At 32.0% G+C, this 20,122-nt stretch overlaps 1 protein-coding gene across 4 annotated transcripts in view; it reads right to left on the reverse strand.

The window, feature by feature from the left end:
- The window catches only part of grn (GATA binding protein grain), a 97,535-nt gene that overhangs the window by 21,361 nt on the left and 56,052 nt on the right, over nt 1-20,122 (reverse strand). For all 4 annotated transcript variants that reach the window (XM_073961355.1, XM_073961358.1, XM_073961357.1 and 1 more), the window contains exon 5: nt 19,626-19,771. In XM_073961355.1, the coding sequence (XP_073817456.1) occupies nt 19,626-19,771 (146 nt within the window). The remainder of the gene's footprint in view (nt 1-19,625; nt 19,772-20,122) is intronic.

Consider the following 20,122-nt stretch of genomic DNA (forward strand, 5'->3'; position numbering starts at 1 on the left):
TTGGACTTTTTGTGCTGCTTCTTAATTTCATTCCCTGGAATATGATAATATTTACAAAATCCAGTGTCTTGTATGGTATATTTCTTATCCTCCCCAGATGATCCCTTGTTGGACATCAGTATCAATTCATTAAATTGACAATTCCACAAAACTGCAACAAAAAGACCATCACTACTGTTGTCCATGGGTTTCATTTTAGTTCTCTTTTTTTGTCATGTTTGCTTGCATGAAATTTCCACGAATTTCCTTGCAGAGATATGTTGCAGAGGATCCCATCTTTGTGCTGTTGCTGCAGTCAGTACGTGTTGTTCCACAGGGGCAGCCAAACAACAAAACGTTGTACAAGCCCATAACATTGTCCACTCCAGTTCTATGGTGCTGACCATGTGTATCTGAGTGTCCGAGTGTGTGTGTGTGTGCCTGTCCTTTAAGATTTCACGCATTTTGACCAGATGAGCTGCTAATAAAGCCCAACTGGCATTCTCATACTCCAAAGGAATAAAAACCTTTTTTTTTGTTCAAAATACCTGTCTGGTAGACCAGACCCAACACAACAAAGTACCAAGAGAACATCATGTTGTTGTGTTGTTAACTCTTTCCCTGGGACGATGATGATGATGCTGATGCTGTTGCTCATGACCAACCATGCATTGTATATTTGGGAACTGTAGAAACCAAACAAAAAAAAAAAAAATACTTGCAGCTTGGTATTGATCATGTATTGCCATGATTTTTAATTGATGTTTTTTTCCTTTCGTTTCGTTTGCAGGCCAATATCCCAAGGATCGATCACCTGTGCCTCTCTTTAACACATTAACATAAATTTCACAGACAAGCCAGCCACAAAGAAGATGTTTACTCCCCAACCCCAAACCAAAAAAGAAAAAAACAAGATCATCTGAATTCCAAAAACGACAGACAGACAAGCAGCAAATATCTCAAAAATGTGTGTTCCAAGTCCACATACGCCAAGAGGTGTTAACGATCTTGTAACGATATTATTAAATGCATGGAGTTGAGGTTGTTTTTAACAAGCAACTAGAGAATATAAAACGCACATGTGACCGACCATCTACAGCTTAAGGAATTAATTCCAACGCCCACCATATAGAGACACGCACATCGGGCACCTACACTGCTGCTCGCTCGCCACTCTGCTCTGCGTTGGGGAAAAAGTGTTACCAAAACATTTTTCAAATTGGTCAAAAATCGTTGTTTTTGCTTTGCCTTACTTGCAGTTTTAGTAATTATGTGACGATCTCGTTAAGCCATAACAACACCCCAAACCGAAACAACATTCAGTTTGAGATTGAATCAGCAGCAGCATCAGCAACAAATCGAATGATTGCTTTTTGGTTATGTTTTTTTTTTTGCTTCAGTGTCTTGTTAAAACTAGGGTCTCCATCAGACAGACATTGTGTTGGGACACAAGCAACCAAAACAAACCCAACAAACGGGAACATGACAACATGGCTAACGTAAATAAATTAAGTTGTTAACATGACAATTCAACAAAACTGCACCTCATTCCATAACAGAATTGAGAGAGAAAGAAAGAAGATGTACGCAGTTAACAAACATTTCCTAACAACGACGAACAAAAAACAACAACAACAAAATGTGATAATGACGATTGCAAAAGTTTTAAATTAAAATCAATGCAAATGCCAAGGTTTTTCTTTTCTTAATGTGGGGAGGGGAAGGGCAGGGGAAAGGGGGACAGCAGAATTTTAAACTATAAGACAAATGTTTCCTAACAGGCTTACCCTTTTTTAATACCCATAAAAAGTTATGTATTATTTAAGTAACGCAAAACGTGGCCCAAAAGTATGCTTTAATTTTTTAATTCAAATCTTTGGAAAATTATAATCTCTCAAGGGTAAAAATCTTCGATCTTTAAGCTCGACTCCAACGAGAAATTAATTTAAAAATATATATATATTAAAATGGGCAAAATTTTCAAATATATAATCTCTCAAATTTGAATAAAGAAAATTTTTTATAAAATTTGCCTACAAAAAATTATATATTTTTAAGTAAAATTAACCGTGGCACAAACTATTTTAAATTCTTTAATTTTTGTTGTAATTTCACAAATGTCGCCTACAAGTATGCTTTAGATTTTTTAAGGGAATCTTTAAATGGAAATCTTTCAAGAAGCTAAGAAGTTTCCCAAAGGAGGAATCTCAGGATATTATAATGTCCCTTAAAAGGTTTCCAGTTTGATTAGATATGTTAAAGAAACGTCAAATGTGGCCTAAAAATATGCTTCACATTTCAAATAATTTTTTGCACCACTGAATTCTTAGCATTTGAGGTAAGTGATTTTATAAAAGCTAAAAAATTATTTTTCAAAAATTTACAAATTTTTCCTCAAAGTATGCTTTATTTTTTGTCTTAATCTGGCGGCAATAATAGGCAAAATTTTCAAATATGTATATAACTTTCAAATTTGAATAAAGAAACAAATTTATTAAATTTGCCTGCAAAAAATTATTTATTTTTAAATAAAATTAACCGTGGCACAAAATATACTTTAAATTTTAAACTCTTTATTTTTTGTTGTAATTTAACAAAAGTTGCCTACAAGTATGCTTTAGATTTTTTAAGGTAATCTTTAAATGGAAATCTTTTGAAAGGCTGAGAAGCTTCCCAAAGGAGGAATTTCAGGATAAAAGGTCTACAGTTTGAATATATTTGTTATATAAAAAACATCAAATGTGGCCTAAAAATATGCTTTATATTTAAAATATATTTTTTGCACCACTGAATTCTTAGCGTATGACGTTAGGGATTTTATAATAGCTAAAAAATTATTTTTCAAAATTTTACAAATTTTGCCTCAAACTATACTTTATTTTTTCGTCTTAAACTGACCGTCCAAGTAGTTTTCATGGGAAACGAGTCCATAAGATTTGTAATAGCAGCTGAACATAGCGCAAGCTCATTTTTTCCTATAAAATGTCCACTTTGGGTAGGTTAAATAAAGCCAAAGGTGGTCTAAAAATAGGCTTCAGTTTTTAAAAATTTTTTATCGATCATAAGACTTCTGAAAAGGTGTACGCCTAAAAGTATGCTTTCAATTAACGTCAAATGTGCACCACTGAATTCATAGCATATGAGGCTAGGGATTTTATAAAAGCTAAAAAATTATTTCTCAAAATTGTAAAAATTTTGCCTCAAAGTATGCTTTATTTTTTTGTCTTAAACTGACGGTCTAAGTATTTTTCATGGCAAACGAGTCCATAAGATTTGTAATAGAAGCTGAACATAGCACAAGCTCATTATTTCCTATAAAATTTCCACTTTGGGTCGGGTAAATAAAGCCAAAAGTGGCCTAAAAGTATGCTTCAGTTTTTTAAAAATTTATTATCGTTCCATAGACTTCTGAAAAGGTGTATGCCTACAACAAAACTAAAAATAATTATTTTTTGAATGTTACAAGATTTTTCCTAAAAGTATGCTTTAAATTTTACACTTGATTTTATTTTTTAAGCTTGAACTCATTAGGGGTTAAGCTTTATTTTGCCAGTAGCATAGGGAAATAGACATTCTACTGAATATCAAATACCTAGGACAATCTACTGAATATCAAATACCACGGAATCTTTTCTCAAAATTAACGCAAAGTATGGCCTAAAAGTATGCTTTTGGTTTTAATTGTAGGTTTTATTTAAACCACTACCACTACCCAGAGGTTTGAAAATCGTTTTCGTCCGTCAAGCTTTAAAATTACGAAATGTAGCGAAAGTTCTGAAGGGAACAAACTCCTAAAGTGCCTAAAAGTATGCAATTTCTTTCTTAAAATTTCAATTTAATTCCAAACATTTTTCTTAAAGCTTTTGGGGGCATTAATTGTCTTCTTCTCCATCTTCAAGTGTTGTTCAACTTTTATTATATATTTTTTTTCTTCTTATTCTCTTGCAAAAATTGTCTTCAGTTGGGGGATTCCTTTGAATAAGCCATAAAACAAATATTTATCTTGTTACCCACACACACAGACAGAGGCAAACAATAAAATACACCTACACTCCCCAAAAATGATGGCTATCTGATCTGATTCTGTTCTTCTACATTTTTTTGTTTTGTTTTCTGTGACAGTCCATTTCCATTTTGTAGGCAACTGTGTGGAGCATGAAGACAAAATAAACGAGCATAAATAACTCTTCTGTACACACACAAACCTGAGATGACACTTTTTTATGCCCCAAAAGATTCTTTGAAATAACATTCCATTCAATGCTGTACTAGATTTGTCTCATTTTCACACATAAAGCCCTGGTAGGGGTTGCAAACCCCCAGAATTTTTTCCCCCATAATGACTTTTGTCTTCTTGTGTTCACCAAAAAAAAAAAAAAAAAGAAAAAAAGGAGAAAATAAAATAAAACCAATAAAAACAAGAAATGACACAACGAAAATGAACGACCGACCAAAGAAATAAAAACTGTCGCTAATATCTATAAAAAAATGTTTGCCAAGATAAGGAAAAGCAAATCTTAGATTGGTTGGGGGAGAGAGAGGAAGGAAGAGAAAGACGAACAGAAAATATATTTGCCAACAACATGACTAGATGGAGCAAACAACAACAACAAAAAAAAAGCATAGAAAGGAAGATGAATGTATAGATAGATAAGAGTTTAGATGCGTGTCTTTTGTCCTTCCTATCTTGTGGCAGCTACTGGGCTCCCTCCCCCCCTTTTCCCCCAAACGTCTGTCATCCTGCCATTTTTGCTACAACCCCAAACAAGAAAGGAGAGTTGGATGTTCTGGGGGTTGTTGGCTTAGAGTCTGTTTCATTGTTAATGTATTGGTATGCTCTGCACACCCTTACACAGACAGACATGACAAGATAAAATGTTATAGATATCTATAGTATACATTTGGGCATACCTATCTCTGTTGTACATACACAATCACAGAGAAAAAGATTTTTATTTAGAGATAGGACCATAGAAAAATGGTTTGTGTGTGTACGTGTATGAATTTACGTGGGGGCTTAATTTCTAAATGTGTGTATGTGTGTGTGTGCTATATCAGTTTTTGTATCTTTTGACTATATCAAATGGGGGGATATGTATAGTTGTTAAAAATTCTGTATCTGCGCACTATCTTAGATTGCAAAGGTTATTGGCTTTCTCTGTGTGTGTATGTGTTTGTGAGTGTGTATGTGTATTTGAGTAAATTGGGTGGCATAAATTCTTGTATAAGGATGCTGTAAATAATTCGAAATTATGATTATGCTGTTGTTGAGTAGTTCAGTATTCAAATCTGGGCTTTTGCCGACGGCATAACAGAAAATTGAAATTTTAAAGAAAAAAAAAACTTGTAAGGTCTGTGCAGAGGTGGTGGTGGTAGGGAAATACAGAGAATGCACACCACATAATTTTTTAAAATTTTGGAAGACTGATTTACTTACTTAAAAGCCTGCGGCTATTGAGGCATAAGTAACCATTTTACAACTTTGGAATGCGAGAAGAAAATTTAAATCACTTCTTCGGGAGTAGTTTTTCCTTTGGAAGATATCATGTATCTCCTAACAATGTTGGAAAAAATGATACGCAAAAAATTCAATACATTAACAATCCTTTTTTTACCAAAATTGCAAAAATATCCTAACTAAATTCTGTGGGTTTTGAGGCATAAATAATTATTTTACAGCTTTTAGATGTGAGAAGAAAATTTAGATTATTTCCTAGGGAAGAGATTTTCCTTTGGAAGATAACACCCAACTCTTACAATTGTAGGCCAAAATGCTCGCACAACAAACTTAATAGATTCAAAAGATTTTTGTAATTGTCCTGTGATAAATCCTGGCTGGTTTGTAGCATAGTTAACTATTCTATAACCTTGAGAGGTGAAAAGAAAATGTGTAGCACATTCTAAGGAATAATTTTCTTCTTCGAAGTTAAAGCCAAATTCTTTGCCGTTCTGAAAAAAAATTCCAAGAACATATTATATCTAGTTTCATTAAAACATGTGTTGTTAATATTGAGTAGATTTGAACCTTAAATCTTCATTTTACAACATTAACTTAGGAAAAGAAAATGTTGGTCAGCTCTTAAGGAGCAAATTTTGTTTTAGAAGGTATCTCGCTACTTCACTCCTTCTTGGCTAAATTAATGCAATAATACAACGAACTTTGTTTTTAAGGTGTTATTCTTGTTACCTCCACCTAGTTGAGTTTTAGGGCCTTGGAGAAGGGGTGCGGGAACAAAAAACTTATGAATTGTTTAACATGTTTCAATGTAAAAGGAATAAAATTAACATAAAAATCAAATACAATGTTTGTTGGCCACACGTAAAACTTAATGTTGTTGGAAAATTTATGAACTTGAACAACAAAACGAAACCCTTTTTTTCTATTTCCAATCCTTTTGGCGATTTGAAGCAATGCTTGGTTGAGTTAGTAATAAAGCGCAACCCCATGTTTATTATAATTTCACACCCAAACAGACAATAAGTGAAAATTAATAGAACACAAACTACCTAGCCAGCCAGCTAGCCAAGCCATTCAGCTAGCAGCTTGTGTTCCTTCTACTTTAGCTTTAAATTGCAAACTACTAAGCATTTAAGTCACATGTTTGCCTGCATTGAGCGTGTTTAGGTGACATTTATTTTAGCCATAGAATATAAAACCAAGCAAAGCCAGTAAGCTAGGCTGCTGGTGTTACCCTGGCTAGCTGGCTGACTGGCCATTGAATGTTTATATTTTTGCCATAGTTTTAGTGACAAATATTAATGACAATTTTCATACCTTCTACCACAAAACTTTTTTTCTTTCGGTTTTTTTTGTAATGGTTTATTTTTGGGCTACCTGAAGTGGAAGTGCAGTAACTAAAGATCTCACTCCATAACTAAAGTTGCTACTACTGTTTGGAGTGTCCGAGTATCTTTGGCCGTTTGTCTTTTTTTGTGGCCCATTGTCTATGGCCAGAGTTGCATGTTGTTTATGTTCTGTTTGACCAACTTGTCGTTTGGTGTTCAATGTTTTCACCAGCAGTTTTGTCTAGCAGGAGCAGGGCTAGAGGCAGATGGGTGGGAGGAAAAGGGTGTGAGGTTTTGTGTCCTTCAAGCCTTAATGGCTTTACAAATTACAAACGTACCCTTTTTGGGCTTGAAGAAACGAAAATGGCAATAAAACTCAAACATTTAGAATATTAAAAAAAAGAGTTAGAAAAGCAGAAGCACCAAAATAAAATTTATTGATTTCTGTTCACAATCAGTTAAGCAATGAAACAAAAAAAAAAAAAAATAATAAAAATGGGTGACATTATAATAAAAATTAGTGGAAATATGTTCACGCATTTGACATTAAAGGACAGTGGGGGAATTTACGGCTTTTAAAGCCATTAAGAAAAATAGTGTTAAAGTTAAAAGCAAAATTATGAAAATGAGTGCCTATTTTTAGGCAAAAACAAGTTATGGAATGAAATTGTTGCCCACTTTTAGGTTTGAACAAGAAATACAGAAGGTTGTGGGTTTGAACTGGTATTGAACTACAAAGTCTTTAAAAAGAGGAGAGCTGTCACACCTATAAAAAGAGAACAAGGGAAAATATCAACAATGTTGGCTACTTTTAGGCGAGAACAAGGTAATCCTATAAAAAAGTGTTGCCTGTATTTTGTTGCGAGTACTCGATGCCTTTCAGAGGCGTCTCTTAGACAACAAAAAAAATCACAACAGGATTTCTATAGTCAGAAGACCTCACAAAAGTCATCTAAGAACAGAAGACCTTTCATTGCCTTCATTATTATGAGATTTGAGATAGAGAAACTGATCTTCGCAGAACAGCAGGTCCGTAGAACAGTCTGTCTTTCGAATAAGAGCGAGGGGTTTCCAATTTGCAAAAACAAAAAATTTTCAAACTGATTAGTAGAACAAGAAATAAACGGCCACTTTTAAGCTTAGACGAAAACAAGAACAAATAATATTTAAAATATGTAGCATATTTTAAGGATGTAATTGAACTTACTACCAAATATATTAGTATAAAAAGTGAAAGAGTTTTTCGAGCAAATACTCGATGCCTTTCAGAGGCGTCTCTTAGACAAAAAAAAAATCACAACAGGATTTCTATAGTCAGAAGACCTCACATAAGTCATCTAGGAAGTGAAGACCTTTCATTGCCTTCAATATTATGAAATTTGAGATAGAGAGACTGATCTACGCAGAACCGAAGGTCCGAAGAGGAGAGAGGACTTACAAATTTTCAATAAAAAACACAAATTATGAGACTGATTAGTAGAACAAGAAAAAACAGTCACTTTTCAGTTCAGACGAAAACTAGAAAAATAATATTTAAAATATGTAGCATACTTTAGGGATGTAATTTAACTTATTACCAAATTGTTTTGTATAAAAAGTTATTTTTTTTTAATTTGAATGGCGGTTTCAGTGGCAGTGATAACAACAACCTAGATTTATTATAAATAAAATTCAGCTTATTGAAGTTTTCGGCATTGCATATTTGTAGGCGTGTGATTATTTTTCAGGTATGGACTTTTGTTATTGAAATTATATTCCAAAATTTTAGTTCTTAAACATGTTGAAAGGGGTTTTTTAAAAGCTGATCCAAGAACCGGGGTGTAATAGAATAAAGTACAGTTAAGTGTTGTTTTTTGCATTGCATATTTATAGGAGAAGAGTTTCTGAAACAGCTGCTTATATCTTTGCGAGGGATAAAAAGTGGACATTATTTTATTTACTATGGTTTTGTTACAAATGTATTACCAAAAAGTGTATTTATGTTGACACATTAGATATTTTAAGCTTTAATTAATATAGTGCATACTTTCAGGGTTGTTTAATTCACATGAAAAAAGGACAAAATTTTAGCACAACTTGATGGCTTTATTTAAAGCAATTAAAGAGACATTTAAAGACTACATTCATATGAAATAAAATTAGTCTTAAATATTTTACGTTTAAATTGTTTTCTTCTGCTATTGCATACTTTTAGGTGGATTTTTTTTTTAAACAGCTGTTTATCTCTTGCTGAGACGGAAAATTGGAACAGTTTTGCGTTTTTTTATGAAATTATAAAATAAAACTTTATATAAAGTCGGATAGCACAGTTTGAAGGTTTTATTTATAGCATTTAAAGAGGCACCTAAAGACTTAAGAATGTAGTCGTGTTGTCGATGTAGTTATGTGTTGTTTTTTTTTGCATTGCATATTTGTAGGGGAAGAGTTTTTAAACTGCTGCTTATATTTTTGCAAGGGATAAAAAGTGGACAATATTTTATTTACTACGGATTTGTTACAAAAGTACTACTAAAAACTGTATTTAGGTTGACACATGGGATGTTTTAATCTTTGTTTAATATAGAGCATACTTTCAGGGTTGTTTAATTCATATAAAAAAGGACCAAGTTTTAGCAAAATTTTAAGCATTTAAAGAGACAGTTAAAGACTACATTCCTAAGAAATAAACTTACGCTTAAATATTTTACGTTTACAATTTGTTCTTCTACTATTGCATACTTTTAGGTGAGATTTCTTTAAACAACTGTTTATCTCTTGCTGAGGGCGGAAAATGGAAACAATTTTGTTCAAATTTGGATTTTTTTATGAATTTATAAAATAAAAGTCGGATAATGTTTGCATTTTAAGCATACTTGTGCATCATGCATATTTTAAGGGCTTTAATTCGTATGGAAAAAGGCAAACTTTAACTGATTTATTTTATTTTTTTTTTATTGCAGGGAAAAATTCAGTAATGAATTTAGTTTTTCTACTCATTTTCAAAGATATATTTTGTTTTGTTTTACTTCAGACATTGCATATTTTGTAGGTGGGATTTTTCTAAACAGCTGTTTACGTTTTTACTGAGGGCAACTATCGGGGGACAAAATTATTAAAATGTGGATTTAAAATTTTTTTATTTGCTATGGATTTGTTACAAATGTACTACTAACAACTTTATTTAGATTGACACATGAGATCTTTGTGCATTAAATATTTTCAGGGTTGTTTAATTCATATAAAAAAGGACCAAATTTTAGAACAATTTGAAGGATTTTATTTAAAGCATTTAAAGAGACATTTAAAGACTACATTGTTAAAAAATAAACTTACGCTTAAATATTTTACGTTAACATTTTTTTCTTCTGCTATTGCATACTTTTAGGTGGAATTTCTTTAAACAGCTGTTTATGTCTTGCTGAGGGGGAAAATTGGAACAATTTTGTTCAAATTTGGATCTTTTATGAATTTATAAAATAAAAGTTTTTTAAATATTTTACGTTTAGAATGTTTTCTTCTGCTATTGCATACTTTTAGGTGGGATTTCTTTAAACAGCTGTTTATCTCTTGCTGAGAGAGAAAATGGGAACAATTTTGTTCAAATTTGGATTTTTTTATGAAATTATAAAATAAAACTTGATATTAGGTCGGATTATGTTTTCATTTTAGAATATAATGCAACATTCTTGTGCATAAGGCATACTTTTAGGGTTTTTAATTTGTATAAAAAAAGGCAAACGTTAACTGATTTTTTTAATTTTTTTATTGCAGGGACACATTTAGTAATTAATTTAGATTTTTACTCAGTTTCAAAGAAATATTTTTCTTTTTGTTTTACTTCAGACATTGCATATTTGTGGGTGGAATTTATCTAAACAGCTGTTTACGTTTTGTCGAGGGCAAATATTGGGGGACAAAATTACTGAAATGTGGATTTTTTATAATTTATATAATAAAACAGAATTTAAGGTTGGTTTTAATGGCTGGGTGGTTTGAAAGATGTAGCTTTTTTTAATTTCATTTGTGGCATTGCATATTTTTGGGTAAAATTTGTTTAAACAGCTGTTTATTTTTGTTGAGGGGCAAATTTGTTGAAATATGAATTTCTCATGAATTAAAATAAAATATATTAAAATTAAGTCCATTATTGAGTTGTAGTTTATAGTGCTGCATAATTTTATAAGCATACCTTTAGGCTCACTTTATCATTTATTTCCTTTGCATATATTTTTACATTGTTTTGATAAAAAATATTTACTTTAAAGCCCTTTGTTTCTTGTTCATCTTCTTATATCTCTTTTGAAAGAAAAAAAATAAAACTTTCATTAACGGCTAGGCACGCCTTACTTATTGCAACTTATTTCTTTGCCTTAACAGCCAAAATTATAACTCATTGTTTTAGGGACAAAGAAGCAAAAAACAGTGATGGTTGCCTGGTTGCTGCTTATGAGGAGTTTCATCATATCTTTAAATTTTAATTGATCTTCTGTTCTCGCTTGCTATTGCTTGAAACTCTAAGTATGTGATCGACAAGAACCACGGAACATTTCATCAACTTTTAGGGCAGATTTAATGCAGCTTATATTGTTGCATTGCATTACTGATTTTTTTTTTTGGTATTATGCCTTTGGGACTTCTTAGGCTTTGTGGATCATCAATGCAGTTTTTTAGAATTTTTTAATAATAATGTTTAAGCTGGCAGCATCAATGCGAAGATGATGTACGTGCTTGATGGTTTTGTAATGAAATGTTGTCTTAACAAGATCTAGCCAATAATAATATTTTGGTTTTTGATTAAAAAAGGAAAATATATTTTTTTTGTTGGTGCAAAAACGCCCCACATTTGCCATCATGTTCGTCAGTCAGCATCATCATCAGGCAGCCACAACATCGATCGATGATCGTTCAATGAACCCCCAAAGTATTTGATTTGCCATTGATTTCTGTTCCAAGTTAAGACTCTTTTGTTTAATGCACTTGGCTGGGGCATTTGTTGTTGTTATTTTTGCTTGCTTGCTTGTGGCAAAGTAGCTGTGAAACTTGTCTTGACTTTTGTTACTCCCTGTCGAAGATCAATGTTTAATGTTCCATAATATTCTGTGTGTATTTGGCTGCTGCTGCTGTTGTTGGCTTTTAATATGATTTATATGTTTTATATTAAACTGGGTGGGGATGCCCTTCTTTTTTCATTCTTTGCTTTTTTGCCACTCTTAAAACTGGCTTTGTTATATTTTGTTTTTGGGGGCATACATTTTAGTATCGCTTCGTTTAATTTCTGGCGTTACTGCCCACATACTTAAAAGCAAAATTTTTGTTACTTTGTTTCCCCCTCGATTGCCTCCCTTTGCCTTTAGCCACCTTGGCTTTGCTTCTTTTTTGTCTCTTAAGTTTTATAACCCCAATAACCATCGTGTGATGTATTTGTCGATAAATGTTCCAAATAACAACAAATTTACGATTATTTGCTTATATTTTTACGCATATTTTGATGTTGGTTAAAATTTCCCACGCTTAGCTTTAGGTTTTTTTTTATTTTTTTGGGATGGAGACTAGTCTTCATTTCTAATTTAAATCATAATGAACAAGAAACGACTACTTGTCTTGTCAACAACATATGGTCAGGTTGTTTACGGAATTTTTGGTGGCAAAAGGGGGACAGGAGGTTTTATTTGAAGCTTGCTTAGCAGGAATAAATTAAGAGCTTTACATCCAACAAATTTATAAAATATTAATTTTTAAATTTTTGAATAGGAATTTTGAAGCTATTTTTTATATTAAAACTCTATAACAGCCCTTGTAATGGGATACAGAAGAGAAGGATAACCTTTGGGAAGCATTTTCCCAAATAAGTCTTATCACTTATTTTTCTAAACAATATTTGGATTTTCATAGCCAACAAAACACTCCATCTAATCTAAGTTTCCTTCCATTACTGCTTTGAACATTTGTTTTTTTGTTGTTTCTTCACAAGAAATCCTTGACATTATGGCCGCCCTGCTCGCCAGAAAATCTATGTCAAGGTAATTAGCTGAACTTCAGCATTCATTGATAATGCATTACCCAACAACGACTTGTAATGAAGTTGGCCATAAAACAAAACGGCCCAAGTAAACAGCATTCAAACGTCCGGTTTGCCTCCAAACTGAGATTTCATTTCAAGAGAGAGAGGCAGGCGGTAGATGCATTTTTATAGTTTTCCTTTTTGTTTGTTATTGTTCCTACTTTTAAGCTTACTTTATAATTAAACGCAATTATTGAACTGTAAGCCAAAACAAACTAGCCGGCAGCTGCAAAAATAACGTCAATGTCGTCGTCATCGTTTCATTATGACCAAACGCCCGCCCGTCTTAGCTTTAAACAGCAAAAAACTAAGCCGAACACAAAGCATTGTTGTGTGGCATTCAATTTGAGAACAACTGTAAGGGATACACAATATGCAAAATACACACTATAAAGCAAAAGGCCAGCGCAACAACAACAACAACAAATTCCACAGCCAAAGAAACAATGAAAACATTTTGAGAATTTATGTGTTTTAGCCTTAAAACTTAAAACAAATGAACAGCCAGGCAGGCAGGCAACACTCTAGACGGGGGCCAAGCAAGCCAGCAACAATAATCATCCATCCATCGAATACGAGAACAAAAGCTTTGGAATAAAACGCTCAAGTCTTAAGGGGGTAAGGGAGAGAATTTAGCATTACGTGAAGTACTACACATTGTTTTCTTTAATTTGAATTCATTAAAAATTGTTGTTGTTGTTGTTGCTTTGTTTCTGCAACGTCATTTGCTTTGAGTATTAGTGGCGCTGGATTGTAGCCATAAAATTTCCAAAGAATCAGAAAAAAACTGGAATTGTCAAACTTGACAAATGTAAGGCAATTGTGCTAGGAAGCCACCCAAAAATAAAAGGACCACCAAGCCAATGGCTTAAGGATAAAGAGAATTTTCAATTGGAATACTATATTTCCAATTGAAGCCATGATTTTAGTTCGGGACGAAATGTGAAAGGTCGTCTAGCTATAGAAGAGCAAAAGACCGTCTATCCTCTAGGCGAGGTAAGGACCGTCTATCAAAATTTCGGAAAAAAAAATTAAAATTAAAATTTCAAAATTAAAAAAAAAAAACAAGTAAGAACAGACTATAGTCGGACGGGGCCGACCATGTGATACCCTATACCACTAAACGCGTCTTCTTGGGATAAAGTTATAAGATGTGCATTAGAAATTTTACCAATTTTCACACAAAAGTTTTGATCAATTTAACCCGCTAAATATTATCCGATCATACCGTTGACTTGCACGCTACTTCTTCATCTCAAACCAAAACTACGTTTAAAATTTCGCGCCGATCGGACTATTATTGCGACCTACAGAGCGGCTACAAAATCGAGCAAAAATTTTGTTTTTGGTCCATTTCATCCCTTTAACATTTCACGATCATCGCCAAAAACTAATCAGTTCTATTCTGGTCCAAACCCGACCTCCATACTAAATTTCGTGACAATCGGTCCATAATTGCGGCCTCTAGCTTGATTACAATTTTTAATGGACGGACAGACGGACGGACGGACGGACGGACGGACACACATCGCTAAATCGCTTTATCTCGTCGAGATATGAAGTTTGGTATACCACATGAGGGGTCTACGACGAATATTTCGCGGCGTTACATGAATTTTTGGGAAAACAAACTTATTATACCCTTTTCCACATTGTGGTATAGGGTATAACAAACATTCCAAAATTAAACAAGTAAGAACAGACTATAGTCGGACGGGGCCGACCATGTGATACCCTATACCACTATCCCTGTGCACTAACTTTCCGGGCTAGCTGTTATAAGATGTGCATTAGAAATTTTACCAATTTTCACACAAAAGTTTTGATCAATTTAACCCGCTAAATATTATCCGATCATACCGTTGACTTGCACGCTACTTCTTCATCTCAAACCAAAACTACGTTTAAAATTTCGCGCCGATCGGACTATTATTGCGACCTACAGAGCGGCTACAAAATCGAGCAAAAAATTTGTTTTTGGTCCATTTCATCCCTTTAACATTTCACGATCATCGCCAAAAACTAATCAGTTCTATTCTGGTCCAAACCCGACCTCCATACTAAATTTCGTGACAATCGGTCCATATTTGCGGCCTCTAGCTTGATTACAATTTTTAATGGACGGACAGACGGACGGACGGACGGACACACATCGCTAAATCGCTTTATCTCGTCGAGATATGAAGTTTGGTATACCACATGAGGGGTCTACGACGAATATTTCGCGGCGTTACATGAATTTTTGGGAAAACAAACTTATTATACCCTTTTCCACATTGTGGTATAGGGTATAAAAAATAAAAAATCGAATTGCAAAATGTTCAAAAATATGAAAATTACAAAACAAAAAAAAAATAAAAATTCCTGAATGCTGAAAGCTATCTATATATAGACGAGCTAAAAGCCGTGTACCATTTAAATTTAAAATTGGAAAAAAAAAATAATTCCAAAAATTAATATTAAAATAATTAAAACTTAATTTAAATTTTTTATTTTTTTGAAGGCCGACTTTCCAAACATTTTTCCAAACAAAAAATTTCGAAACTTCAAAAAATTCCAAATATAAAAAAACTTTAAAAAATCAAAAAGGAAAAACAAAATTAAAAATAAATTTCAAAAAAATTAAAAAAAAAAACAACAAATTATTAAATCTCAAAATTGCAGAAAAATTGAAATTTATTTAAATATCCTGAAGATCTTCTACCCTTTGGGCAAGCTGAAAGCTATCTGCTAAATTTATATAATCCAATAATAACAAATTAATAATATAAAATTTTTATAATAATAACAAATAAAATTTTAAAAAATCAAATTTTCAAATTTTGAGGGCCGCCTTTAAAAAATCAAAATTTTAAAAAATCAAATTTTCAAATTTTGATGGCCGCCTTTTTCATAGACGTGGCTAAGGTCTATCCTTTAGACAATCGAACGCCACCTATCCTGCAGACGAGCTGAAGGCCGTCTATCAAAACTAAAAAAAATCAACATTTCAAAAAAAAATCAAAACTTCAAAATTTAAAATATAATAAAAAAAACAAAACAAAATAAAGAATAAATTTCAAAATGTTAAAATGTTTAGGGCGACTCAAAATTCCAAAAAATGGCAAAATTTATGACGAAATCTGAAAGCCTCTATTGTGTAGACGAAATTAAAAAAAATTAAATTTCAAACAAAAAATTTCGAAACTTCAAAAAATTTGAAATTCAAAAAAACAAATGAAACTTTCAAAAATTGAAAAGATAAAAAGAAAAAATAAATATCAAAAAACATACAATTAAAAAAACAACAAAAACAAAAATAATTAAAACTCAAAATTGCTGAAAAATCGAAATTTATTAAAATATCCTAAAGATCTTCTACCCTTTGGGCGAGCTGAAAAATATCTGCCAAATTTAAAAAATCAAAAAATAACAAATTAAAATTAAAAAAAAAATAAAAATTTGAAAAAATCAAATTTTAAAATTCTGAAGTCTGCCTTTTTCATAGACGAGGTGAAGGTCGTCTATCCTATAGACGATCTGTACGCCACTAATCCTGTAGGCGAGCTGAAGGCCGTCTATCAAAATTAAAAAAGAAAAACATTCAACATTTCAAAAAAAAAAAAAAACTTCAAAAAATTCAAAATTAAAAAAACAAAAACTTCAACAAAGTCAAAATTTAAAAAAATAAATTTCAAAAATTTTCAATTTTTAAGGAAGGCCCAAAATTCCAAAAAATTTCAAAATTAAAAAAATCGAAACTTCAAAAAAAAACTCAAAATACCAAAACATTTCAAAAATTGAAAAAAAGGTTAAAAAATGTTGAAGGCCTTTTATCCTGTAGACGCGCAATTACAAAATTTAAAAAAAAATTAAAATAAAAAAATGCAATTTTAAAATTTTCAATTTTGAAGTCCGACGAGCTGAAGGCTGCCTATAAAAATTTAAAAAACTCAAAAGTTCAAAAAAAAAAATCGAAACAAAAAAATCAAAAATTAAAAAAAAATAAAAAATCAAAATGTCCTGATAACATTCTGTGCCATAGGCTGCCAATAAAACTTCAAATTTTCAAAATTTCAAAAAAAAATCAAAATTTTTTTTAAAAAAAAACAAAAATTAAAATGTCCTGATATCTGTCCAGTAGCGTGCCTATAAAATATAAAAAAAATCCAAAAAATTCAAAATTTAAAAAAAAAAAAATTCAAAAGAATAAAATCAAAAGTTCAAAATTGAAAAATATGTAAAAAATTGAAATATGATGATGACATTGTGTCCTAAAGACGAGTAAAAGGCTGTCTATCAACATTTCAAAAAATTCAAAATTTGAAAAGAAAATTAAATTTCCAAAAACAAAAGTTCAAAAGTCAAAACTTAAAATTAAAAAAAATCAAAATTTAAAAATCCTGATGACCTTTTGTCCAATGGTCTGTCTATGAACATTAAAAAATTTTATGTTCAATATTGAAAATAAAATGTAAAAAAGTTTAAATCCTGATGACCTTCTGTCTTTAAGACGAGCCAAAGGCTGTCTACTCGTATCAATATTTCAAAAAATTCAAAATTTCCAAAAAATTCAAATTAAAAAACAATCAAAACTTCAAAAGTTAAAATTCAAAACTGAAAACTAAAAAATAAAATTCAAAAAATTCTGGCGACCAAAATTTTAAAATTCCAAAAATTAAAAATTTCACAAAAATAAAAAAATTTGGAAAAAACATTCAAAATTAAAAATATCGAAAATCTAAAAAATTCTCAAACTTTAAAATTTTTAGAGTTCAAAACAAAAAACATGCTATTCTCAGCCCTCTATAACGACGGTATATGTCGGGGGAAATGTTTTTCTTGTTTTCTAAAAAATCCCACGGTGACCAACTAACATAGTTCAGGTTTATATATCGTCACCATAAATGCCCGAAGACGTAACCGACATGAAAATCGAAATTCGTTTTTTGACGTAATCTGATATATAAAACTAAAATACATGCTCTGGCAAAATTTCAAGATTCTACGTTCAAAAACAACGACCTCTGAAAGGCTTTTTTAATAGGTCACCCTTTGAATATTGTATTCCCGGATAGATATTGTCCCAAATATTATTATACAATCAGAACCGTAACCTGAAGCAAGGTCTTCTTTAGATAAAAGACTTCGAAGAAAAACATTTTTGTACAGCGAGCATATTTTGAGAGCTCCAACAAAGTCCTCTTTACATAAAAGTTATCTGAAAGAGGTTCATATAACTTGTGGGTCCTTTAGAAGGCATGCTATAGGTTTAAGAACTCAGTAAAAGCTCTGTATAAACAGAAGACCTTTAGAAAGGTTTCTGACAAGCCTTTTCTCTTCAATACTTTCGTTTCCTTCCAAAAAAATCCTCCGATGTATTTTATTTTTAATTTGTTGCACATTTTGTCAACACTTTGTAGGGTCATAATTTAAGCTGGTAAGCAAAGTCAACAAAACAGCTGAACAGTTACTGATGTTAATTTGAAGTTCCAATACCACAACAACAACAACAAAATTTAAATAACTCTCAAAAAAACAAAAACTTAACATTCACGTAATGCCCAGTAACGAAGAAACCAGCAGACAGACAGACGGACAACAAGAAAATTGTCAACAGTCTTTCAATGTCCAGCTGTGAATTTCTTGGGAATTCCCTCATAAAAGACATGATCCAAGTATCAAAATACACTATAACAACAACAACAAAAGCAAGCCACAATCCATATAACCATGACTTTTGGACAGAGTCATAAACATAAAGTTAGTAACGATGCTAAGATGAGGATGACGCTGGTGATGATGATGATGATGATGAAGGTGGGGGCCATAAGAAATGAATGATCCATAAGGCTGGCTGGCAGACACACAATAATGATGCCAACATAGAACAAATTCTTAAGATTTTGGAATTGAAAAATGAGGGAGGTTTTTTTATGGATATTTTATGCTAATCACTGTAAACAATAATCAATATTTGGTTAATAGAACAATATTGAATAAAAATCAGAATCTATATTTTTGTGTCCGTCCCACCAATAATGTTATCTTAGTTATCGTAGTAACGTGGTTAACTAGAAGCTCTTGTCACCACATAAAAATTAAGAAACACAAAACAAAAATTTTCTGGTCAACCCTTTTTTTCTCACTCCCAATCGAAAAAAACATCTCTCAACTGATAATCAGTTGTTGATTTTGTGGCCACCACCTTATAATTTGTGTGTGTGGACCATCATTGAGTTAGGCGCCACCAAAAAATTAAAAAAATCCATAACCATAACAATATCACTAAATGTCCGTCCGTTGAAGACACACATACATATGTATGTAAGTAGTTATGCTGAAATTAATTCCCACATACTTTACTACTCTCCGCTACAAATGAAGAACACACATAACTGGCCAAGATACAATCTACGACGCCCAGGCAAGGCAGACGACAGCCAGCCAGCCAGCCTGTCACTCAGACAGTCAGTTAGTTAGTTAAGTTAGTCAACTAAGCTAGCTTTACAATTTCAAGACATACTTAAATGCTCACAAGTGACAAGTGTGTGTGGCAGTAGGAAAAAAAAAACAAAATTGTCATCATCTTTATGTCATTCCCATCAGCGTCATCAGCATTGTGATTGCAGTTAAGGAATCTCAATGGCTTCTGAGGACAGTGTCTAGGTTTTTTTTTTTTCAGAAGAGTTAATAATAATTATTTTCTTATAATTTTCTTGGAAATATTATGACATTTGAGTATTGTCATGCTGTGGGGGGGAATATTTTTTTTTTATTGTTTTATGTTTGGTGACCCCCCAATTCTACTATTTTTTGAAAATATGTTTCAAAAACTTACCAGTCTTCGTTTTGGCTTAATTAGTGGTCGATTTTGTCCATTCATTTTATAATATAAACCACAGGCATTGCACAAATAGTGGCCGGTACCATCACGTCGCCACAGTGGCGTTGAGGTGGCTCCGCAATTTACACATTCACGGCCTTCTACAAAATAGAAAAAGAAAAAAATTCGGAAAATTAAATTAGAAAAAAATTAATGATTTTTGAGATATAAATAAATTATTTTAAAATACAACAACAATAATAAAGGTTTCCATTTGGGTTTCTGTAAGTTGAACTTTTGCTTGGAAATACATTTGCACTTTTTTTAAATCACAAATTAGCCCTTTTATTAGCCCTTTTATTGAGCACCAAAAGCAGGGTCATAGCAGTAGGATATAAGGCTTAGTTGCAGGCATTTTTATTGCATGATAATTTCCACTGATTCTTTAATTTGTTTAAACCTTTCTTAAAAGAGTTTGTTAGATAGATGACTTTGGAGAAGCTATTATACAT

The sequence above is a fragment of the Musca autumnalis genome, unplaced genomic scaffold, assembly GCF_047663935.1.
Source record: "Musca autumnalis isolate F117 unplaced genomic scaffold, ASM4766393v1 scaffold_1, whole genome shotgun sequence".
NCBI classification, from domain to species: Eukaryota; Metazoa; Arthropoda; class Insecta; order Diptera; family Muscidae; genus Musca; species Musca autumnalis.